This window comes from Gavia stellata, chromosome 33, assembly GCF_030936135.1.
Source record: "Gavia stellata isolate bGavSte3 chromosome 33, bGavSte3.hap2, whole genome shotgun sequence".
In the NCBI taxonomy this organism is placed as follows: Eukaryota; Metazoa; Chordata; class Aves; order Gaviiformes; family Gaviidae; genus Gavia; species Gavia stellata.
In genome coordinates this window covers 1,624,385-1,649,686 of record NC_082626.1, presented here as the reverse complement: position 1 = coordinate 1,649,686, position 25,302 = coordinate 1,624,385, and the positions used below count along the sequence as shown (strand labels likewise).

At 54.4% G+C, this 25,302-nt stretch overlaps 1 protein-coding gene and 4 pseudogenes across 1 annotated transcript; all 5 read right to left on the bottom strand.

Annotated features, from left to right (window-relative positions):
- Positions 1-1,079: 1,079 nt before the first annotated feature.
- LOC132319991 (feather beta keratin-like) lies at positions 1,080-3,168 on the bottom strand (annotated as a pseudogene).
- A 1,736-nt stretch (positions 3,169-4,904) lies between these two features.
- On the bottom strand, positions 4,905-5,201 carry LOC132320097 (feather beta keratin-like). The gene has a single exon (XM_059832306.1). The coding sequence runs from the start codon at positions 5,199-5,201 to the stop codon at positions 4,905-4,907; it is 297 nt and encodes a 98-aa protein (XP_059688289.1).
- A 3,317-nt stretch (positions 5,202-8,518) lies between these two features.
- Positions 8,519-9,278, bottom strand: LOC132320119 (feather beta keratin-like; annotated as a pseudogene).
- Positions 9,279-15,274: 5,996 nt separating this feature from the next.
- On the bottom strand, positions 15,275-16,014 carry LOC132320094 (feather beta keratin-like; annotated as a pseudogene).
- Positions 16,015-23,066: 7,052 nt separating this feature from the next.
- LOC132320105 (feather beta keratin-like) lies at positions 23,067-23,826 on the bottom strand (annotated as a pseudogene).
- Positions 23,827-25,302: the final 1,476 nt, after the last annotated feature.

The following is a 25,302-nucleotide window of genomic DNA, read 5'->3' as shown; positions in this document are numbered from 1 at the left end:
CAGAGCTTCCAGGACATGTCACTGACACTGCTCTTCTCTTTCGCATGAGGGACAACCATCCCTGAGTGTCCGTCCCCCTGAGCCCCCTCCCTTACTCATTTTACACAGCCATGCTCAACCCAGCCCCATTGCACCAAAATCTAGCAGAGGGCTCACATCTCCCCTTCCACAGTTGACGTGGCTGCCACATGTCTTTCAAGTCCTTTGGCACTCCCTCCAGTTTGAGGGTTTGGAAGAAGTGCTTGGAGGAGGGAAGGGCAAGGACACATTGCGAGTGCTAACATGCAACCAGAGCCTTGGCCAGGTGGGTGTTAGCCTGCATAGAAATGTCTTCCGGCAGGTCAGTGACTTGCCTCATCAACTGGAAGCCACGATCCAACTTCACTTGGTGCTCACATGACTCATGAGGGAGCTCCAGGCCACCCTTTGCATGCTCAGACAATACCACATACCCCTCCACCGCCCCATGTCTCTTCCAATGACCATGGCCCTTAAGCCTACTCAATTCCTACAGGCACCACAGAGGTCCACCACTGGCCCTTACCCACCCACCCTTGTCCCCTCCAGGGCATCACATTTCCCATTGAGCAGCTTGGCTGGGCATCCCAGGAGGGAAGGAACACGAGGACACAAAAGCTACAATGCAGCGTAAACTTTAATGAGTCTAAAGAGTGAAACAAAGCAGTGCATGGTGGAAGGGACCCGGTCCAGGCTGCTACAAGGCAGCTGACAGTCAGGCACCCCTTCGCAGCAATGGGAAACGTGTCTTCCTCCCACACACTTGGGGAGAGGCTGATGAGCAGGGACCCTCTCAACTTGCTTCAGGATGAACCCATGGCACAGGACAGCAGCAGACAACACAGACTCATGATGCAGAGAAGAAAGCAGGAGAAGAAGACGACATCAGTTGGCCGTGTTTCCAGACAGCACAGGCTGGCACCTTGCTTGCCTCTCTCCTTTGCAGGAGGGCACAAGGGTCCTCAGCCCTTCTGGAAACCCTGGCCAGCAGCAACATCCTCAGTCCAGCACCTGGCTTTGGGCTTCCTGGTCGATGCATTCGGTGGACGTCCGGCCCGCCTTTAGCAGGGCAGGCACCTTCTGCCACAGTAGCGGCCACCAAGGCCAGAGAGGCCAAAGCCCCCGGAGGAGATGGGCACTCCCTCCTCACTCAGGATGCTGCCAACAGCAGCGGAGGTGGTGGATCCCACAGCGGTGTTCTGGGGGAAGGAGCTGAGGATGGGTCCGGGCAGGGTCACCACCACGGGAGAGGGCTGGATCACCACCCGGGAGTCCTGGCACTGCCTGACGCAGGGCTCGTTGCAGCTGTTGGCAAGCGGGGTTGGGCCACAGGGACGGCACAGATCGTAGCAGGACATGGCTGTGGGACGGAGGTGCACCTGGGAGAGAGGGCAGCGAAAGCACAGGGAGCGCGTGAGGCGCAGCCTGACAGCCTGCTCGGCAAGAGAAAAGGCACAGGCTGCGTAGAAGGGAGAGCCTGCATAGGGAGGAAGGCAGGTGAACAAGCCGCGGTCCCAAAGGCAGCCCTGCAATGAAAGCCCAAGACCACCTCCCACATCCATTGGTGTTGACCCCAAGCCAAGACTCACGATCACGCCAAAGGATCAAGGCTCTCTGCAAAAGCTACCGAGGCCAGAAGACAAAGAGGAGAACAAGAGAAAAATGAGTGAGGCAAAGGCACTGCTACTCACCTTGTTCACCAAGGAGGAGAAGGCAAGAGGAGTGGATGAGGAAGCCTGCCGTTGGACGGGCTTTTATACTGCTCCAGAGCACCCCGGGCCCAGGGCCACCCTTTGCGCATGTCATGTGTTTACCAACAAGCTCATCTTGCATGCAAAGCATCACAATTAAAGAAATGGGGACACTGCTTATGTTCCCTGCAACGCTGCCTTTTCATTTCCCTCCTCGTGCCATGCCCATTCAGCCACACAGGCTCCTTTCAAGTGACAGTATTAGAGGCCAGAAGGTTTCCGGGGAAGTGACACAGAAGTGAAGGAAGAAGATGAAGGCAGCGAAAGAGATGGCCAATCTTGTCAGGTTATGCCAGCCTCTCACCCCCCTGGGGCTTGTTTTGAGGTTTTGTCCTAACATATGGGGACTCATGTCCTTCCTAACCTATCATTAAAGGCAGACTTCCATCAAGGTTCCTATGGGAGGACCAGCCACATCCTCAGCTTTCCCTAGCAACCAGCTCAGGCTGTCTCAGACACTGGTTTTCCAAGCATGTCAGCTCTGCCCTTGGGCTTTAGCCCTTCTGTGATCTCCAGCATTCCTCTCGGGAGAAATAAGCCTGGCTGTTTGCCCTCTCGCCTCCATCAGCAGCACCTGGAGGTCCCCGGTCACCAGCACAAGCAGGTTTCAGAAAGAAGGACATTGCTCTGCCACAACCAAGGATTGCTTAGCCACTCCTGTCAAACTGGGATGCCCCCCACAAACAAAGGCACATGCTGGGGACCAAAGACATCTGCTTTCCTCCTCCCCATGGTCCATGCTGCAACTTCTTCTTTGGCCCTACATACTGACAGGACAGCACACACAGGTCCAAACACTCAGCAAGATTTCCATGCGACACGTAACCCTGCCCAGAAGCAAGCGACGGCTGGCAGTGCCAGCAAGGACAGACTGGAGAGCAGCGGATGCCAGGATCTCCCCAGGGATGCGTGCCAAGGGAAGGATTCAATGCTCTGCACTGCACTTCCCGGGGCAAGACAGGGGCTGAATGTCCCCAGGAGGAATGACAGCCCAGCTTGGGGCACCAGCTGCACTCCTCTGACACCCCAGGCAGGTCCTCATTGCAAAGGGTGGACAAAACTCCTTCCCCAACTAGGTTGGGACTCCACCAGAGACAGGCAACTCTCTAATCACAGAGGCCCAGGCCAAATTCCTCACGGAAGGAGATGAAAAGGGCTGAGAAGGTGCCCTGTGCTAACCTGATGATGACAGTTAAAGGCCATCCAAACAGAAATGCTGTCAGGGCTCAGTGAGAGCCAGCTGGTCCTGCAGGATGGGAGCCAGGAGGTGGGCAGGATTACAAGGCCAGGAGGGCAGCAGCCTCACTAGCAATGGCCCCAGGGCACAGTACCTGAGCAAGGGAAATGCAGAGGCAGTAGGCAGGTGCAGCCCAGAGCCCAGCTCAAACACCAGGTTCATGGTGATGAAGCAGGATCAACATGAAGCAGGGCAGCCAGCCCACAGGTCAGGAGCAGATCCAGTGACAGTAACCTGGGTCAACAGAGCCCACTGATTGCTGACCAGGGCCATAATGACCAGACAGATCCAAGGAGAAGCTGGGAAATCAGTGGGCAACGTAGGGTCTGGGTCAAGGGGTCTCGTGGTCAGGCATAAGCAAATCTGCAGAAGAACAGGAGGCCTACACTCCTGCCACCGAGCTGAGGAAAGGTCTTAGGGCTTGGGACAGAGCTTAAATAGAGCCCTGGGTTGAAGGGAAGAGGGAGGCGTGAGAGACCCCAGGTGAGGCTGATCAGGGCCATTGGGCCTGTTGTAACTGCACTCAGGCCACTGATGTGCAAGAAGAGGAAATCTCCTGTGCACCTGGGACACAAGACACAGGCACAGGGGGTTTGCTGACAGCAGCTGTCTTTACCACAAAACAGAGCTTTAGCAGTGGGGAAAGGCACTGTGGGGGTTCCCACAGCGTATGGGACAGCACAGGAGGTGCCCCTCACTCTACCTGAAGCAGGACTGGGGGGCACAGGGCAAAACATCACATGTGGAGGACTAGAGCATGTGGGAGGAAGGGATAGGCAGCTTGTCCTCTCCCACATCCCCCGTGGCAGGAGCAACCACCACATCCCAGTGGAGTAGACCATGCCAACTACATGTCAACTTCACCCACAAGCAAGGTTACTTCCCTCCCTGATGTCCGTGGTCTTGCAGCTCAGGGCAGAAAGGCAGCAAGACGCAGTGGCTGCATCCTGGAGGGTTTCTTGCTTTTCTTCCCCTGGTGTGCAGAGCACAGAGAGGGACTTGCTGAATGCCCTCACTTCAGTGTCCTGGGCCAATGGTCACGTAAACTCCCAAGCAGTGACTGTGCAACTCTGCCAGGATTGCTCAGTTCTTCAGAAAGGGGCCTGAGAGGCACAGAGAGGTGGTCTGGGTGAAGGTTTACAACTCTTGGGCATCTGACACACACCAGACACGTCTTGGAGCCATGGAAAGCATCACAGGGCTTTGCTGACAGACACACCAAGTCTGGTGTTTAGGACAAAGGCATGTGGGTGGTGTTGGAAATGTCTATCACATGTAATGGAGAATCTCCTCCAGGGGACCATTTTAGTGGGACACACACACTCCCAGTCCCCCAAAAAAGGCGCAAGTGTACCACATCCCTTCAGCCACACCTTTACCCATTTCAGCATCCCATTACCCCCTGGACAGCTTGGCTGGGCATCCCAGGAGGGAAGGAACACAAGGACACAAAAGCTACAATGCAGCGTAAACTTTAATGAGTCTAAAGAGTGAAACAAAGCAGTGCATGGTGGAAGGGACCCGGTCCAGGCTGCTACAAGGCAGCTGACAGTCAGGCACCCCTTCGCAGCAATGGGACACGCGTCTTCCTCCCACACACTTGGGGAGAGGGTGATGAGCAGGGACCCTCTCAACTTGCTTCAGGATGAACCCGTGGCACAGGACAGCAGCAGACAACACAGACTCATGATGCAGAGAAGAAAGCAGGAGAAGAAGACGACATCAGTTGGCCGTGTTTCCAGACAGCACAGGCTGGCACCTTGCTTGCCTCCCTCCTTTGCAGGAGGGCACAAGGGTCCTCAGCCCTTCTGGAAACCCTGGCCAGCAGCTCTGTCCTCAGTCCGGCACCTGCCTTTGGGCTTCCTGGTCGATGCATTTGGTGGACGTCCAGCCCACCTTTAGCAGGGCAGGCACCTTCTGCCGTAGTAGCGGCCACCAAGGCCAGAGAGGCCAAAGCCCCCGGAGGAGATGGGCACTCCCTCCTCACTCAGGATGCTGCCAACAGCAGCGGAGGTGGTGGATCCCACAGCGGTGTTCTGGGGGAAGGAGCTGAGGATGGGTCCGGGCAGGGTCACCACCACGGGAGAGGGCTGGATCACCACCCGGGAGTCCTGGCACTGCCTGACGCAGGGCTCGTTGCAGCTGTTGGCAAGCGGGGTTGGGCCACAGGGACGGCACAGATCGTAGCAGGACATGGCTGTGGGACGGAGGTGCACCTGGGAGAGAGGGCAGCGAAAGCACAGGGAGCGCGTGAGGCGCAGCCTGACAACCCGCTTGGCAAGAGAAAAGGCACAGGCTGCGTAGAAGGGACAGCCTGCATAGGGAGGAAGAAGTTAAAGAGCCATGGTCCCGAAGGCAGCCCTGCAAAGAAAGCCCAAGATCTTCTCCCACCTCCTCCCAGTGGAGAATAAGCACAACAGACATGCTGGGAGCAGGATCAAGGAGCAAGGCTCTCAGCTAAAGCTACACCAAGGCAAAAACTTAGTTGAGGCCAGAAGACAAAGTGAAAAAGGACAAAGAAGAGAAACAGGCAAAGGTGGTTGCAGCTCACCTTGTTCACCAAGGAGGAGAAGGCAAGAGGAGTGGATGAGGAAGCCTGCCGTTGGACTGGCTTTTATACTGCTCCAGACTGCCCCGGGCTCAGAGGCACCCTTTGCGCTTGTAATGTGTTTACCAACAAGCTCATATTTTATGCTAAGCATCCCACTTAAGTAAATGGGGTGATTGTTTATGTTCCCTGCAACACTGCCTTTTCATTTCCCTCTTCATGCCATGCCCATTCAGCCACGCAGGCTCCTTTCAAGTGACAGTATTAGAAGCCAAAATGTTTCCAGGGGAATTTACAATAAAAATCAGGCAGATGTTTCAGCCAACTGGGTGGAGTGGTGCCATATTTTCAGGTGATGTCAGCATCGTACGCTCCTGAGGCATGCTTATAGCCTTTGTTGTAATGAATGCAGTTTTCTTCATTATCAACCTAGGATTAAAGGGCAGGCTTCCTTTAGGTGGGACTGGCCAAATTCATTGCTCTCTGTGCCTACAAGGCCTTTTAAGCTTTCTTAGGCATCATTTTTTCATCAGGGAGACTATGCTGTTGGGGTTTTGAACTTTCTTTGGTATCTCGCATTGCCCCTAGAACAAATTAGCCTGTCTGATTTGCCTTCTCACCTCTTTGAGCAGTGCCTGGAGTTCCCCAATCACCAGAACAAGAATGTCTCAGAAAGAATGACGTTGCTTTCCCACAAGTAAGTATTAGTCAGCCACTGCTGTTATCTTGCAGAAACCACTCCCTAACAAGAACACCTTCAGGCTTCAAAACTCTCCTTCTTCCATTACCCATATCCATTCCTCAGTTTCTTCTTTGGCCCTACATACTGACAGGACAGCACACACAGGTCCAAACACTCAGCAAGATTTCCATGCGACACGTAACCCTGCCCAGAAGCAAGCGACGGCTGGCAGTGCCAGCAAGGACAGACTGGAGAGCAGCGGATGCCAGGATCTCCCCAGGGATGCGTGCCAAGGGAAGGATTCAATGCTCTGCACTGCACTTCCCGGGGCAAGACTGGGGCTGAATGTCCCCAGGAGGAATGACAGCCCAGCTTGGGGCACCAGCTGCACTCCTCTGACACCCCAGGCAGGTCCTCATTGCAAAGGGTGGACAAAACTCCTTCCCCAACTAGGTTGGGACTCCTCCAGAGACAGGCAACTCTCTAATCACAGAGGCCCAGGCCAAATTCCTCATTCAGGAAGATGAAGGGAGCTTTTAGGTTGACAGGAGGTGTTTATCTAAGCAAATACGCATGCAGAGGAAATCCCACTGTGACTGCAACACAGCAGCCCTGCACGGAATGGAAGGATTTCTTTCAAACATAAAAGAGTTTTCATCAGCCTCAAAACATACCACACACCACTTTTCTATCCATGGCACTTCCACTTAAAACCCTTCCACAAGCAAAACATTAAATGCAAAGAAGCCGTTTCCTACCATCTCTCCATTCTCCCCGACTCAGCCCCCCATACTGAGCGTCTACATAAGGGCTCAAGCATCCTGACACACTGCTCCCTCACAGCAGGAACTGAGGCTGTTGCCTTCCTTCTCTGCTTTGATCTTCCCTGCTTGGAACAGGCTGCCCAGGGAGGTGGTGGAGTCACCATCACTGGAGGTGTTCAAAAAATGTGTCAACATGGCACTTTGAGACATGGTTTAGTGGGCATGGTGGTGTTGGGATGATGGTTGGACTTGATGATCTTAAAGGTCTTTTCCAACCTTAATGATTCTGTGAGTCTGTGATCTTCACCTTGCTTCTGCTAATGGCTCAGCATGGCTTACAATCATGGATGGGAATGCATTTCTCCAGGGTGTCCCAGGAGATAAAGACAGAGAGGTATTTTGACGGATAGATTTCTTCCAGGAAAGTCAAGAAGCTAGCCTCTGGTGCAAACATATAATTCAACACGAGAGTAGTCTTTGACTCTGTCAGAAGCAGGACTGTGGGACCAGGTGCAAAGCCTTCCCCATGGAGAAACACACCACAGAAGGGAGGGAAAGAGAACAAAATTGAAAATAAGAAACCATGTTTCCTTTTACACAGTTGACGTGGCTGCCACATGTCTTTCAAGTCCTTTGGCACTCCCTCCAGTTTGCGGGTTTGGAAGAAGTGCTTGGAGGAGGGAAGGGCAAGGACACATTGCAAGTGCTAACATGCAACCAGAGCCTTGGTCAGGTGGGTTGTTAGCCTGCACAGAATACTCCTCCAGCAGGTCAGTGCCTTGCCTCATCAACTAGAAGCCACGATCCAACCTCACTTGGTGCTCACATGTCCCATGAGGGAGCTCCAGGCCACCCTTTGCATGCTCAGACAATAACACATACCCCTCCACCGCCCCATGTCTCTTCCAATGACCATGGCCCTTGAGCCTACTCAACTCCTACAACTCCTACAGGCACCACAGAGGTCCACCACTGGCCCTTACCCACCCACCCTTGTCCCCTCCAGGGCATCACATTTCCCATTGAGCAGCTTGGCTGGGCATCCCAGGAGGGAAGGAACACGAGGACACAAAAGCTACAATGCAGCGTAAACTTTAATGAGTCTAAAGAGTGAAACAAAGCAGTGCATGGTGGAAGGGACCCGGTCCAGGCTGCTACAAGGCAGCTGACAGTCAGGCACCCTTTCGCAGCAATGGGACACGCGTCTTCCTCCCACACACTTGGGGAGAGGGTGATGAGCAGGGACCCTCTCAACTTGCTTCAGGATGAACCCATGGCACAGGACAGCAGCAGACAACACAGACTCATGATGCAGAGAAGAAAGCAGGAGAAGAAGACGACATCAGTTGGCCGTGTTTCCAGACAGCACAGGCTGGCACCTTGCTTGCCTCCCTCCTTTGCAGGAGGGCACAAGGGTCCTCAGCCCTTCTGGAAACCCTGGCCAGCCACTCCGTCCTCAGTCCAGCACCTGGCTTTGGGCTTCCTGGTCGATGCATTCGGTGGACGTCCAGCCCGCCTTTAGCAGGGCAGGCACCTTCTGCCGTAGTAGCGGCCACCAAGGCCAGAGAGGCCAAAGCCCCCGGAGGAGATGGGCACTCCCTCCTCACTCAGGATGCTGCCAACAGCAGCGGAGGTGGTGGATCCCACAGCGGTGTTCTGGGGGAAGGAGCTGAGGATGGGTCCGGGCAGGGTCACCACCACGGGAGATGGTTCGATAACCACCCGGGAGTCCTGGCACTGCCTGACGCAGGGCTCGTTGCAGCTGTTGGCAAGTGGGGTTGGGCCACAGGGACGGCACAGATCGTAGCAGGACATGGCTGTGGGACGGAGGTGCACCTGGGAGAGAGGGCAGCGAAAGCACAGGGAGCGCGTGAGGCGCAGCCTGACAACCCGCTTGGCAAGAGAAGAGCACAGGCTGGGAAGAAGCAACAGGCTTGATAGGGAAGAAGGAAGGATTAGGAGCCCCAGCCCCACAGTTTCCCTGCAAAGGCATCCCAAGACTTTCTCCCACCTTCCCCCAGTGTGCAAAGAGAACAGAGATGATGGGACCTGGATCAAGGAGCAAGGCTCTCAGCAACAGCTACACAGAAGCAAAGACTCAGTTGAGGCCAGAAGACAAAGTGAAAAAGGACAAAGAAGAGAAACAGGCAAAGGTGGTTGCAGCTCACCTTGTTCGCCAAGGAGGAGAAGGCAAGAGGAGTGGATGAGGAAGCCTGCCGTTGGACTGGCTTTTATACTGCTCCAGACCGCCCCAGGCCCAGAGGCACCCTTTGCGCATGTCATGTGCTTACCAACAAGCTCATCTTGCATGCAAAGCATCACAATTAAAGAAATGGGGACACTGCTTATGTTCCCTGCAACACTGCCTTTTCATTTCCCTCTTCATGCCATGCCCATTCAGCCACACAGACTCCTTTCAAGTGACAGTATTAGAGGCCAGAAGGTTTCCAGGGGCAATGACACGTCAGCACAGGCAGATGATGCAGCCAGTGATGAGGAGCGTCCCACCTCGCCAGGTGATGCCAGCCTCTTGCCCTCCAGCGCCTCATTTTCAGGGTTATCATAATGAACGGGGCATGTTTTCTTGCAAACCTGAAGTACAAGGCCAGACCTGAAATGAATTTTCTGTCACAGGAGTCACCATATCCATTGTGGAACCTAATACCTAACTCCATCAAATGTAGGGATAAACTTCCCAGTCACCTTGCATACCCTCTACGGTTTTAGGCTCAGCAATTATTCATCAAGGGACATCCATATGCTCTTTGCCCTTCCTTACCTTACATGGAGAGCCTCCAGCAGCCTCCAATCAACAGGAGAAGCACATTTGAGAAGCAGAGATGCTCCTCTCCAAAACACACCAAGTCTACTCCCCCCTTCCCAGCCCCAAAGGTCAGTGTTGGGGCTTCCCAACTGTTCCTTCTTCATCGCCAGGGCTACCAAACACTTCCTCTTTGATCCTACACACTAGCTTAAGAACAGGCACTGCAAAGGGCTTGGAAAGCTTTCCGTGAGACATCAAATATCATCACAAGTACGCATGGTCTGAGATCATCAGCAGGAACACGCTGCAGGCAAGTAGACATCAGGAGCTCTGTTTTTTCTTCCCAAGCACCTCAGCACACTCAGACATGCAGTTTCCTACTGGCCCGTGCAGGTCCTGCAGTCAGCGCCTATGGCGAAGCCCTGCCCAAAGGCTCCAATGCCCTGCCGCACCCTGTGCTCTCTGACCACGTGCTGCAGATGCTGCCTTCCCTCCCTGGTACGATCTTTTTGCCCCACCACGCTTCTGCCGCCAGCTCAGCGTGGCTCATGAGTGTGGATGGAGAGCGCATTTCCTGAGGGCCTTCCTGCACAGCAGGGCACAGGGGGTTTGCTGACAGCAGCTGTCTTTACCACAAAACAGAGCTTTAGCAGTGGGGAAAGGCACTGTGGGGGTTCCCACAGCGTATGGGACAGCACAGGAGGTGCCCCTCACTCTACCTGAAGCAGGACTGGGGGGCACGGGGCAAAACATCACATGTGGAGGACTAGAGCATGTGGGAGGAAGGGATAGGCAGCTTGTCCTCTCCCACATCCCCCGTGGCAGGAGCAACCACCACATCCCAGTGGAGTAGACCATGCCAACTACATGTCAGCTTCACCCACAAGCAAGGTTACTTCCCTCCCTGATGTCCGTGGTCTTGCAGCTCAGGGCAGAAAGGCAGCAAGACGCAGTGGCTGCATCCTGGAGGGTTTCTTGCTTTCCTTCCTCTGGTGTGCAGAGCACAGAGAGGGACTTGCTGAATGCCCTCACTTCAGTGTCCTGGGCCAATGGTCATGTAAACTCCCAAGCAGTGACTGTGCAACTCTGCTAGCATTGCTCAGTTCTTCAGAAAGGGGCCTGAGAGGCACAGAGAGGTGGTCTGGGTGAAGGTTTACAACTCTTGGGCATCTGACACACACCAGACACATCTTGGAGCCATGGAAAGCATCACAGGGCTTTGCTGACAGACACAACACGTCTGGTGTTTAGGACAAAGGGACGTGGGTGACTTTGGGAAGGCTTTGTCACATGTAAAGGACAGTCCCCTCCAGGTGACCATTGCAGTGGGACAGACACTCTCAGCCCCTCAAGAGGATATAAGTGCACCACACCGTTTCAGCCACCCCTTCACCCTGTATGGGATCACATTTGCTAATGCAGCATCCTAGTGTATCCTGGGCTGCTTTAGACAAAGTATTTCCAGCAGGTTGAGGGAGGTGCTCCTTTCCTCTCACTCAGCACTCACGAGGCCACACCATGAGTACTGTGTCCAGTTCTGGACTCCTCAGTGCAAAAAAGACATGGACCTAGTGGAGAGAATAAAATGAAAGGCCATGCAGATGATTAAGGGACTGGAGCATCGCACATATGAGGAAACACTGAGAGCTGGGAAGAGCAGGCTCTGGGGAGGAGGGCTTCACTGATGTATTTAAGTACCTGAAGGGAAGGTGCAAGGACAAAGGAGTTAGGCTCTTTTCATTGCTGCCCGTTGAAAGGACCAGAGGCACTGGGCCCAAAAGGAAACACAGAAAGCTCCATCTGAATGTCAGGAAACACTTTTTCACTATGAGGGTCACAGAGCACTGGAACATGTTGCCCACAAGAGATTATGGAGTCTCATCATTGGAGAAATCCAAAAGACAAGTGGACCTAAGGCAACCGGCTTTAGGTTGATCTCCTTGAGCAGGAGGTTGGACCAGATGACCTCCAGGAGTCCCTTCCAACCTCAAACATGCTTCTGTGATTTCCCATTGAGAATCTTGGCTGGGCATCCCAGGAGGGAAGGAACACGAGGACACAAAAATACAATGCAGCGTAAACTTTAATGAGTCTAAAGAGTGAAACAAAGCAGTGCATGGTGGAAGGGACCCGGTCCAGGCTGCTACAAGGCAGCTGACAGTCAGGCACCCCTTCGCAGCAATGGGACACGCGTCTTCCTCCCACACACTTGGGGAGAGGGTGATGAGCAGGGACCCTCTCAACTTGCTTCAGGATGAACCCGTGGCACAGGACAGCAGCAGACAACACAGACTCATGATGCAGAGAAGAAAGCAGGAGAAGAAGACGACATCAGTTGGCCGTGTTTCCAGACAGCACAGGCTGGCACCTTGCTTGCCTCCCTCCTTTGCAGGAGGGCACAAGGGTCCTCAGCCCTTCTGGAAACCCTGGCCAGCAGCTCTGTCCTCAGTCCGGCACCTGCCTTTGGGCTTCCTGGTCGATGCATTTGGTGCACGTCCAGCCCGCCTTTAGCAGGGCAGGCACCTTCTGCCACAGTAGCGGCCACCAAGGCCAGAGGGGCCAAAGCCCCCGGAAGAGATGGGCACTCCCTCCTCACTCAGGATGCTGCCAACAGCAGCGGAGGTGGTGGATCCCACAGCGGTGTTCTGGGGGAAGGAGCTGAGGATGGGTCCGGGCAGGGTCACCACCACAGGAGATGGTTCGATAACCACCCGGGAGTCCTGGCACTGCCTGACGCAGGGCTCGTTGCAGCTGTTGGCAAGTGGGGTTGGGCCACAGGGACGGCACAGATCGTAGCAGGACATGGCTGTGGGACGGAGGTGCACCTGGGAGAGAGGGCAGCGAAAGCACAGGGAGCGCGTGAGGCGTAGCCTGACAGCCTGATTGGCAAGAAAAAAGGCACAGGCTGCGTAGAAGGGACAGCCTGCATAGGGAAGAAGAGAAGCTTAGGAGCTGCAGGCCCCAATGGGGCCCTGCAAATACAGACCTTCTCCCATGTCCCTACAGTGTGGCACAGAGAACAGGGATGGGGGGCAATGGTCTCAGCAATATATAACTGCGGCAAAGACTTGGTCGAGGCCAGAAGACAAAGAGAAAAAGGACAAAGAAGAGAAACAGATGAAGGCTGCTGCTACTTACCTTGTTCACCAAGGACGAGAAGGCAAGAGGAGTGGATGAGGAAGCCTGCCGTTGGACTGGCTTTTATACTGCTCCAGACTGCCCCAGGCCCAGGGGCACCCTTTGCGCATGTCATGTGTTTACCAACAAGCTCATCTTGCATGCAAAGTAGCACAATTAAAGAAATGGGGGGTTTTATTTGTGCCCTGAAACCTTCTCTTTTCATTTCCCTCTTCATGCCATGCCCATTCAGCCACACAGGCTCCTTTCAAGTGACAGTATTAGAGGCCAGAAGGTTTCCAGGGGCAATGACACATCAGCACAGGCAGGTGATGCAGCCAGTGATGAGGAGCGTCCCACCTCGCCAGGTGATGCCAGCCTCTTGCCCTCCAGGGCCTCACTTTAAAGTGCTTCCTCATGAATGGGCCAGGTCTCCTCATAACCCTGAGCCTTCAGCCGGGACATCCTCATGCAAGGGTCGGCACCATCGCTCGCTCTCCCTCCTGCTGTGCTCACTCACACTGAATTAGGCATTGCCTTTCCAGGCAGGGCACCTCCGCTCTTGGGTTTTAGACTCTCTCTCCAAGACTGAGCTTTGCTCTCGGCAGAAGTTTGCCTTGCTCCTTTGCCATTGTCCTTCTCCCCTTTGTCCACACCCGCCTGAAGCAGCAGAGTACCAGTGGTCAAGAATGAAGGCTATGCCCCTCCCAACACTCTTTGCTGGAGACCTCTGGCAAAGTTGGAGGCAGCCCTCTGACCAAGGCACGTGCTGACCAATCGATAAACGTACTTCTTCCTGCCCGTGTCTGTGCCACAACTCCTACTCTGGCCATCCAGGCTACTGGCACACCAGGCACGACCAAATACATGGCAGGATTTCCACAGGACACCCAGCCCTGCTCAGCAGCAATCTGGGAGCAGGAGTCTTGGCAAGGACAGAGGAACATGGCACAAGAGCTGCCTCCTACTTAATCTGAAGTACGGCCAGAGCAGCAGGACCTGTGTATTGCCTACGATGGATTGAGAGACCGAGAACAGAGCTGACGGGGTGCCACTCCCTCAGTGTCCCCAGCTTGAGCCCTTGTCAGAGGGACTAAAGGTTTACTGCTTGGAAAGTCTCCACACACAGCCTGCACAGCAGATGAGTGAGGTTTCTGGAGGAGCTGCTGCAAGTCTGTTCCAGACTCATGTCCCATCAGGACGCAGTGACACACACAGAAGGTCTCCACAACAATTAGTGCTTTTGATCACAACACTGCTCTGGTGGGGACAAAGATGCTTTTCCTGCTCCCTTCTGGTCCTCCACAGAGCTTCCAGGACATGTCACTGATACTGCTCTTCTCTTTCGCATGAGGGACAACCATCCCTGAGTGTCCATCCCCCTGAGCCCCCTCCCTTACTCATTTTACACAGCCATGCTCAACCCAGCCCCATTGCACCAAAATCTAGCAGAGGGCTCACATCTCCCCTTCCACAGTTGACGTGGCTGCCACATGTCTTTCAAGTCCTTTGGCACTCCCTCCAGTTCGAGGGTTTGGAAGAAGTGCTTGGAGGAGGGAAGGGCAAGGACACATTGCGAGTGCTAACATGCAACCAGAGCCTTGGCCAGGTGGGTGTTAGCCTGCACAGAAATGTCTTCTGGCAGGTCAGTGACTTGCCTCATCAACTGGAAGCCATGATCCAACCTCACTTGGTGCTCACATGTCCCATGAGGGAGCTCCAGGCCACCCTTTGCATGCTCAGACAATACCACATACCCCTCCACCGCCCCATGTCTCTTCCAATGACCATGGCCCTTGAGCCTACTCAACTCCTACAACTCCTACAGGCACCACAGAGGTCCACCACTGGCCCTTACCCACCCACCCTTGTCCCCTCCAGGGCATCACATTTCCCATTGAGCAGCTTGGCTGGGCATCCCAGGAGGGAAGGAACACGAGGACACAAAAGCTACAATGCAGCGTAAACTTTAATGAGTCTAAAGAGTGAAACAAAGCAGTGCATGGTGGAAGGGACCCGGTCCAGGCTGCTACAAGGCAGCTGACAGTCAGGCACCCCTTTGCAGCAATGGGAAACGTGTCTTCCTCCCATCCACATGGGGAGAGGCTGATGAGCAGGGACCCTCTCAACTTGCTTCAGGATGAACCCGTGGCACAGGACAGCAGCAGACAACACAGACTCATGATGCAGAGAAGAAAGCAGGAGAAGAAGACGACATCAGTTGGCCGTGTTTCCAGACAGCACAGGCTGGCACCTTGCTTGCCTCCCTCCTTTGCAGGAGGGCACAAGGGTCCTCAGCCCTTCTGGAAACCCTGGCCAGCAGCTCTGTCCTCAGTCCGGCACCTGCCTTTGGGCTTCCTGGTCGATGCATTTGGTGGACGTCCAGCCCACCTTTAGCAGGGCAGGCACCTTCTGCCGTAGTAGCGGCCACCAAGGCCAGAGAGGCCAAAGCCCCCGGAGGAGATGGGCACTCCCTCCTCACTCAGGATGCTGCCAACAGCAGCGGAGGTGGTGGATCCCACAGCGGTGTTCTGGGGGAAGGAGCTGAGGATGGGTCCGGGCAGGGTCACCACCACGGGAGAGGGCTGGATCACCACCCGGGAGTCCTGGCACTGCCTGACGCAGGGCTCGTTGCAGCTGTTGGCAAGCGGGGTTGGGCCACAGGGACGGCACAGATCGTAGCAGGACATGGCTGTGGGACGGAGGTGCACCTGGGAGAGAGGGCAGCGAAAGCACAGGGAGCGCGTGAGGCTCAGCCTGACAGCCTGCTTGGCAAGAAAAAAGGCACAGGCTGGGTAGAAGGGAGAGCCTGCGCAGGGAGGAAGGCAGGTGAACGAGCCGCGGTCCCAAAGGCAGCCCTGCAAAGAAAGCCCAAGACCACCTCCCACATCCAGTGGTGGTGACCCCAAGCCAAGACTCACGATCACGCCAAAGGATCAAGGCTTTCTGCAAAAGCTACCGAGGCCAGAAGACAAAGAGGAGAACAAGAGAAAGATGAGTGAGGCAAAGGCACTGCTACTCACCTTGTTCACCAAGGAGGAGAAGGCAAGAGGAGTGGATGAGGAAGCCTGCTGTTGGACTGGCTTTTATACTGCTCCAGAGCACCCCGGGCCCAGGGCCACCCTTTGCGCATGTCATGTGTTTACCAACAAGCTCATCTTGCATGCAAAGCATCACAATTAAAGAAATGGGGACACTGCTTATGTTCCCTGCAACGCTGCCTTTTCATTTCCCTCTTCATGCCATGCCCATTCAGCCACACAGGCTCCTTTCAAGTGACAGTATTAGAGGCCAGAAGGTTTCCGGGGAAGTGACACAGAAGTGAAGGAAGAAGATGAAGGCAGCGAAAGAGATGGCCAATCTTGTCAGGTTATGCCAGCCTCTCACCCCCCTGGGGCTTGTTTTGAGGTTTTGTCCTAACATATGGGGACTCATGTCCTTCCTAACCTATCATTAAAGGCAGACTTCCATCAAGGTTCCTATGGGAGGACCAGCCACATCCTCAGCTTTCCCTAGCAACCAGCTCAGGCTGTCTCAGACACTGGTTTTCCAAGCATGTCAGCTCTGCCCTTGGGCTTTAGCCCTTCTGTGATCTCCAGCATTCCTCTCGGGAGAAATAAGCCTGGCTGTTTGCCCTCTCGCCTCCATCAGCAGCACCTGGAGGTCCCCGGTCACCAGCACAAGCAGGTTTCAGAAAGAAGGACATTGCTCTGCCACAACCAAGGATTGCTTAGCCACTCCTGTCAAACTGGGATGCCCCCCACAAACAAAGGCACATGCTGGGGACCAAAGACATCTGCTTTCCTCCTCCCCATGGTCCATGCTGCAACTTCTTCTTTGGCCCTACATACTGACAGGACAGCACACACAGGTCCAAACACTCAGCAAGATTTCCATGCGACACGTAACCCTGCCCAGAAGCAAGCGACGGCTGGCAGTGCCAGCAAGGACAGACTGGAGAGCAGCGGATGCCAGGATCTCCCCAGGGATGCGTGCCAAGGGAAGGATTCAATGCTCTGCACTGCACTTCCCGGGGCAAGACAGGGGCTGAATGTCCCCAGGAGGAATGACAGCCCAGCTTGGGGCACCAGCTGCACTCCTCTGACACCCCAGGCAGGTCCTCATTGCAAAGGGTGGACAAAACTCCTTCCCCAACTAGGTTGGGACTCCACCAGAGACAGGCAACTCTCTAATCACAGAGGCCCAGGCCAAATTCCTCACGGAAGGAGATGAAAAGGGCTGAGAAGGTGCCCTGTGCTAACCTGATGATGACAGTTAAAGGCCATCCAAACAGAAATGCTGTCAGGGCTCAGTGAGAGCCAGCTGGTCCTGCAGGATGGGAGCCAGGAGGTGGGCAGGATTACAAGGCCAGGAGGGCAGCAGCCTCACTAGCAATGGCCCCAGGGCACAGTACCTGAGCAAGGGAAATGCAGAGGCAGTAGGCAGGTGCAGCCCAGAGCCCAGCTCAAACACCAGGTTCATGGTGATGAAGCAGGATCAACATGAAGCAGGGCAGCCAGCCCACAGGTCAGGAGCAGATCCAGTGACAGTAATCTGGGTCAACAGAGCCCACTGATTGCTGACCAGGGCCATAATGACCAGACAGATCCAAGGAGAAGCTGGGAAATCAGTGGGCAACGTAGGGTCTGGGTCAAGGGGTCTCGTGGTCAGGCATAAGCAAATCTGCAGAAGAACAGGAGGCCTACACTCCTGCCACCGAGCTGAGGAAAGGTCTTAGGGCTTGGGACAGAGCTTAAATAGAGCCCTGGGTTGAAGGGAAGAGGGAGGCATGAGAGACCCCAGGTGAGGCTGATCAGGGCCATTGGGCCTGTTGTAACTGCACTCAGGCCACTGATGTGCAAGAAGAGGAAATCTCCTGTGCACCTGGGACACAAGACACCACCTCCAACTATCTCACCTATAGCAGGGAAGGACTTGTTCCTTCAGGAAAGGAAGCTTACATGAGGTGCACAAGAGCAAAATCTGTCTTTTCTTCTAAGGCTCCTTTCAATCACACGCCTGCCCAGAAAATCCGCAGGTAGAGTCTCTTCCCGGACCTCAATGCTCCCACAGTCAGAGCCTATGGCGAAGCCCTGCCCAAAGGCTCCAATGCCCTGCCGCACCCTGTGCTCTCTGACCACGTGCTGCAGATGCTGCCTTCCCTCCCTGGTACGATCTTTTTGCCCCACCACGCTTCTGCCGCCAGCTCAGCGTGGCTCATGAGTGTGGATGGAGAGCGCATTTCCTGAGGGCCTTCCTGCACAGCAGGGCACAGGGGGTTTGCTGACAGCAGCTGTCTTTACCACAAAACAGAGCTTTAGCAGTGGGGAAAGGCACTGTGGGGATTTCCGCAGCATATGGGACAGCACAGGAGGTGCCCCTCACTCTACCTGAAGCAGGACTGGGGGGCACGGGGCAAAACATCACATGTGGAGGACTAGAGCATGTGGGAGGAAGGGATAGGCAGCTTGTCCTCTCCCACATCCCCCGTGGCAGGAGCAACCACCACATCCCAGTGGAGTAGACCATGCCAATTACATGTCAGCTTCACCCACAAGCAAGGTTACTTCCCTCCCTGATGTCCGTGGTCTTGCAGCTCAGGGCAGAAAGGCAGCAAGACGCAGTGGCTGCATCCTGGAGGGTTTCTTGCTTTTCTTCCTCTGGTGTGCAGAGCACAGAGAGGGACTTGCTGAATGCCCTCACTTCAGTGTCCGGGGCCACAGGTCATGTAAACTCCCAAGCAGTGACTGTGCAGCTCTGCCAGCATTGCTCAGTTCTTCAGAAAGGGGCCTGAGAGGCACAGAGAGGTGGTCTGGGTGAAGGTTTACAACTCTTGGGCGTCTGGCACACACCAGACACGTCTTGGAGCCATGGAAAGCATCACAGGGCTTTGCTGACAGAAACAACAAGTCTGGTGTTTAGGACAAAGGCATGTGGGTGATGTTGGAAATGTCTATCACATGTAATGGAGAATCTCCTCCAGGGGACCATTTTAGTGGGACACACACACTCCCAGTCCCCCAAGAAAGGTGCAAGTGTACCACATCCCTTCAGCCACACCTTTACCCATTTCAGCATCCCATTACCCCCTGGACAGCTTGGCTGGGCATCCCAGGAGGGAAGGAACACGAGGACACAAAAATACAATGCAGCGTAAACTTTAATGAGTCTAAAGAGTGAAACAAAGCAGTGCATGGTGGAAGGGACCCGGTCCAGGCTGCTACAAGGCAGCTGACAGTCAGGCACCCCTTCACAGCAATGGGACACGCGTCTTCCTCCCACACACTTGGGGAGAGGGTGATGAGCAGGGACCCTCTCAACTTGCTTCAGGATGAACCCATGGCACAGGACAGCAGCAGACAACACAGACTCATGATGCAGAGAAGAAAGCAGGAGAAGAAGACGACATCAGTTGGCCGTGTTTCCAGACAGCACAGGCTGGCACCTTGCTTGCCTCCCTCCTTTGCAGGAGGGCACAAGGGTCCTCAGCCCTTCTGGAAACCCTGGCCAGCAGCAACATCCTCAGTCCAGCACCTGCCTTTGGGCTTCCTGGTTGATGCATTCGGTGGACGTCCAGCCCGCCTTTAGCAGGGCAGGCACCTTCTGCCGTAGTAGCGGCCACCAAGGCCAGAGAGGCCAAAGCCCCCAGAAGAGATGGGCACTCCCTCCTCACTCAGGATGCTGCCAACAGCAGCGGAGGTGGTGGATCCCACAGCGGTGTTCTGGGGGAAGGAGCTGAGGATGGGTCCGGGCAGGGTCACCACCACGGGAGAGGGCTGGATCACCACCCGGGAGTCCTGGCACTGCCTGACGCAGGGCTCGTTGCAGCTGTTGGCAAGCGGGGTTGGGCCACAGGGACGGCACAGATCGTAGCAGGACATGGCTGTGGGACGGAGGTGCACCTGGGAGAGAGGGCAGCGAAAGCACAGGGAGCGCGTGAGGCGCAGCCTGACAACCCGCTTGGCAAGAGAAAAGGCACAGGCTGCGTAGAAGGGACAGCCTGCATAGGGAGGAAGAAGTTAAAGAGCCATGGTCCCGAAGGCAGCCCTGCAAAGAAAGCCCAAGATCTTCTCCCACCTCCTCCCAGTGGAGAATAAGCACAACAGACATGCTGGGAGCAGGATCAAGGAGCAAGGCTCTCAGCTAAAGCTACACCAAGGCAAAAACTTAGTTGAGGCCAGAAGACAAAGTGAAAAAGGACAAAGAGAAACAGGCAAAGGTGGTTGCAGCTCACCTTGTTCACCAAGGAGGAGAAGGCAAGAGGAGTGGATGAGGAAGCCTGCCGTTGGACTGGCTTTTATACTGCTCCAGACTGCCCCGGGCTCAGAGGCACCCTTTGCGCTTGTAATGTGTTTACCAACAAGCTCATATTTTATGCTAAGCATCCCACTTAAGTAAATGGGGTGATTGTTTATGTTCCCTGCAACACTGCCTTTTCATTTCCCTCTTCATGCCATGCCCATTCAGCCACGCAGGCTCCTTTCAAGTGACAGTATTAGAAGCCAAAATGTTTCCAGGGGAATTTACAACAAAAATCAGGCAGATGTTTCAGCCAACTGGGTGGAGTGGTGCCATATTTTCAGGTGATGTCAGCATCGTACGCTCCTGAGGCATGCTTATAGCCTTTGTTGTAATGAATGCAGTTTTCTTCATTATCAACCTAGGATTAAAGGGCAGGCTTCCTTTAGGTGGGACTGGCCAAATTCATTGCTCTCTGTGCCTACAAGGCCTTTTAAGCTTTCTTAGGCATCATTTTTTCATCAGGGAGACTATGCTGTTGGGGTTTTGAACTTTCTTTGGTATCTCGCATTGCCCCTAGAACAAATTAGCCTGTCTGATTTGCCTTCTCACCTCTTTGAGCAGTGCCTGGAGTTCCCCAATCACCAGAACAAGAATGTCTCAGAAAGAATGACGTTGCTTTCCCACAAGTAAGTATTAGTCAGCCACTGCTGTTATCTTGCAGAAACCACTCCCTAACAAGAACACCTTCAGGCTTCAAAACTCTCCTTCTTCCATTACCCATATCCATTCCTCAGTTTCTTCTTTGGCCCTACATACTGACAGGACAGCACACACAGGTCCAAACACTCAGCAAGATTTCCATGCGACACGTAACCCTGCCCAGAAGCAAGCGACGGCTGGCAGTGCCAGCAAGGACAGACTGGAGAGCAGCGGATGTCAGGATCTCCCCAGGGATGCGTGCCAAGGGAAGGATTCAATGCTCTGCACTGCACTTCCCGGGGCAAGACAGGGGCTGAATGTCCCCAGGAGGAATGACAGCCCAGCTTGGGGCACCAGCTGCACTCCTCTGACACCCCAGGCAGGTCCTCATTGCAAAGGGTGGACAAAACTCCTTCCCCAACTAGGTTGGGACTCCTCCAGAGACAGGCAACTCTCTAATCACAGAGGCCCAGGCCAAATTCCTCATTCAGGAAGATGAAGGGAGCTTTTAGGTTGACAGGAGGTGTTTATCTAAGCAAATACGCATGCAGAGGAAATCCCACTGTGACTGCAACACAGCAGCCCTGCACGGAATGGAAGGATTTCTTTCAAACATAAAAGAGTTTTCATCAGCCTCAAAACATACCACACACCACTTTTCTATCCATGGCACTTCCACTTAAAACCCTTCCACAAGCAAAACATTAAATGCAAAGAAGCCGTTTCCTACCATCTCTCCATTCTCCCCGACTCAGCCCCCCATACTGAGGGTCTACATAAGGGCTCAAGCATCCTGACACACTGCTCCCTCACAGCAGGAACTGAGGCTGTTGACTTCCTTCTCTGCTTTGATCTTCCCTGCTTGGAACAGGCTGCCCAGGGAGGTGGTGGAGTCACCATCACTGGAGGTGTTCAAAAAATGTGTCAACATGGCACTTTGAGACATGGTTTAGTGGGCATGGTGGTGTTGGGATGATGGTTGGACTTGATGATCTTAAAGGTCTTTTCCAACCTTAATGATTCTGTGAGTCTGTGATCTTCACCTTGCTTCTGCTAATGGCTCAGCATGGCTTACAATCATGGATGGGAATGCATTTCTCCAGGGTGTCCCAGGAGATAAAGACAGAGGGGTATTTTGACGGATAGATTTCTTCCAGGAAAGTCAAGAAGCTAGCCTCTGGTGCAAACATATACTTCAACACGAGAGTAGTCTTTGACTCTGTCAGAAGCAGGACTGTGGGACCAGGTGCAAAGCCTTCCCCATGGAGAAACACACCACAGAAGGGAGGGAAAGAGAACAAAATTGAAAATAAGAAACCATGTTTCCTTTTACACAGTTGACGTGGCTGCCACATGTCTTTCAAGTTCTTTGGCACTCCCTCCAGTTTGCGGGTTTGGAAGAAGCGCTTGGAGGAGGGAAGGGCAAGGACACATTGCGAGTGCTAACATGCAACCAGAGCCTTGGCCAGGTGGGTTGTTAGCCTGCACAGAATACTCCTCCAGCAGGTCAGTGCCTTGCCTCATCAACTAGAAGCCACGATCCAACCTCACTTGGTGCTCACATGTCCCATGAGGGAGCTCCAGGCCACCCTTTGCATGCTCAGACAATACCACATACCCCTCCACCGCCCCATGTCTCTTCCAATGACCATGGCCCTTGAGCCTACTCAGCTCCTACAGGCACCACAGAGGTCCACCACTGGCCCTTACCCACCCACCCTTGTCCCCTCCAGGGCATCACATTTCCCATTGAGCAGCTTGACTGGGCATCCCAGGAGGGAAGGAACACGAGGACACAAAAGTACAATGCAGCGTAAACTTTAATGAGTCTAAAGAGTGAAACAAAGCAGTGCATGGTGGAAGGGACCCGGTCCAGGCTTCTACAAGGCAGCTGACAGTCAGGCACCCCTTCACAGCAATGGGAAACGCGTCTTCCTCCCACACACTTGGGGAGAGGGTGATGAGCAGGGACCCTCTCAACTTGCTTCAGGATGAACCCGTGGCACAGGACAGCAGCAGACAACACAGACTCATGATGCAGAGAAGAAAGCAGGAGAAGAAGACGACATCAGTTGGCCGTGTTTCCAGACAGCACAGGCTGGCACCTTGCTTGCCTCCCTCCTTTGCAGGAGGGCACAAGGGTCCTCAGCCCTTCTGGAAACCCTGGCCAGCCACTCCGTCCTCAGTCCGGCACCTGGCTTTGGGCTTCCTGGTCGATGCATTCGGTGGACGTCCAGCCCGCCTTTAGCAGGGCAGGCACCTTCTGCCGTAGTAGCGGCCACCAAGGCCAGAGAGGCCAAAGCCCCCAGAAGAGATGGGCACTCCCTCAGCACTCAGGATGCTGCCAACAGCAGCGGAGGTGGTGGATCCCACAGCGGTGTTCTGGGGGAAGGAGCTGAGGATGGGTCCGGGCAGGGTCACCACCACGGGAGATGGTTCGATAACCACCCGGGAGTCCTGGCACTGCCTGACGCAGGGCTCGTTGCAGCTGTTGGCAAGTGGGGTTGGGCCACAGGGACGGCACAGATCGTAGCAGGACATGGCTGTGGGACGGAGGTGCACCTGGGAGAGAGGGCAGCGAAAGCACAGGGAGCGCGTGAGGCGCAGCCTGACAACCCGCTTGGCAAGAGAAGAGCACAGGCTGGGAAGAAGCAACAGGCTTGATAGGGAAGAAGGAAGGATTAGGAGCCCCAGCCCCACAGTTTCCCTGCAAAGGCATCCCAAGACTTTCTCCCACCTTCCCCCAGTGTGCAAAGAGAACAGAGATGATGGGACCTGGATCAAGGAGCAAGGCTCTCAGCAACAGCTACACAGAAGCAAAGACTCAGTTGAGGCCAGAAGACAAAGTGAAAAAGGACAAAGAAGAGAAACAGGCAAAGGTGGTTGCAGCTCACCTTGTTCGCCAAGGAGGAGAAGGCAAGAGGAGTGGATGAGGAAGCCTGCCTTTGGACTGGCTTTTATACTGCTCCAGACCGCCCCAGGCCCAGAGGCACCCTTTGCGCATGTCATGTGCTTACCAACAAGCTCATCTTGCATGCAAAGCATCACAATTAAAGAAATGGGGACACTGCTTATGTTCCCTGCAACGCTGCCTTTTCATTTCCCTCTTCATGCCATGCCCATTCAGCCACACAGACTCCTTTCAAGTGACAGTATTAGAGGCCAGAAGGTTTCCAGGGGCAATGACACGTCAGCACAGGCAGATGATGCAGCCAGTGATGAGGAGCGTCCCACCTCGCCAGGTGATGCCAGCCTCTTGCCCTCCAGCGCCTCATTTTCAGGGTTATCATAATGAACGGGGCATGTTTTCTTGCAAACCTGAAGTACAAGGCCAGACCTGAAATGAATTTTCTGTCACAGGAGTCACCATATCCATTGTGGAACCTAATACCTAACTCCATCAAATGTAGGGATAAACTTCCCAGTCACCTTGCATACCCTCTACGGTTTTAGGCTCAGCAATTATTCATCAAGGGACATCCATATGCTCTTTGCCCTTCCTTACCTTACATGGAGAGCCTCCAGCAGCCTCCAATCAACAGGAGAAGCACATTTGAGAAGCAGAGATGCTCCTCTCCAAAACACACCAAGTCTACTCCCCCCTTCCCAGCCCCAAAGGTCAGTGTTGGGGCTTCCCAACTGTTCCTTCTTCATCGCCAGGGCTACCAAACACTTCCTCTTTGATCCTACACACTAGCTTAAGAACAGGCACTGCAAAGGGCTTGGAAAGCTTTCCGTGAGACATCAAATATCATCACAAGTACGCATGGTCTGAGATCATCAGCAGGAACACGCTGCAGGCAAGTAGACATCAGGAGCTCTGTTTTTTCTTCCCAAGCACCTCAGCACACTCAGACATGCAGTTTCCTACTGGCCCGTGCAGGTCCTGCAGTCAGCGCCTATGGCGAAGCCCTGCCCAAAGGCTCCAATGCCCTGCCGCACCCTGTGCTCTCTGACCACGTGCTGCAGATGCTGCCTTCCCTCCCTGGTACGATCTTTTTGCCCCACCACGCTTCTGCCACCAGCTCAGCGTGGCTCATGAGTGTGGATGGAGAGCGCATTTCCTGAGGGCCTTCCTGCACAGCAGGGCACAGGGGGTTTGCTGACAGCAGCTGTCTTTACCACAAAACAGAGCTTTAGCAGTGGGGAAAGGCACTGTGGGGTTTTCCGCAGCATATGGGACAGCACAGGAGGTGCCCCTCACTCTACCTGAAGCAGGACTGGGGGGCACGGGGCAAAACATCACATGTGGAGGACTAGAGCATGTGGGAGGAAGGGATAGGCAGCTTGTCCTCTCCCACATCCCCCGTGGCAGGAGCAACCACCACATCCCAGTGGAGTAGACCATGCCAACTACATGTCAACTTCACCCACAAACAAGGTTACTTCCCTCCCTGATGTCTGTGGTCTTGCAGCTCAGGGCAGAAAGGCAGCAAGACGCAGTGGCTGCATCCTGGAGGGTTTCTTGCTTTCCTTCCTC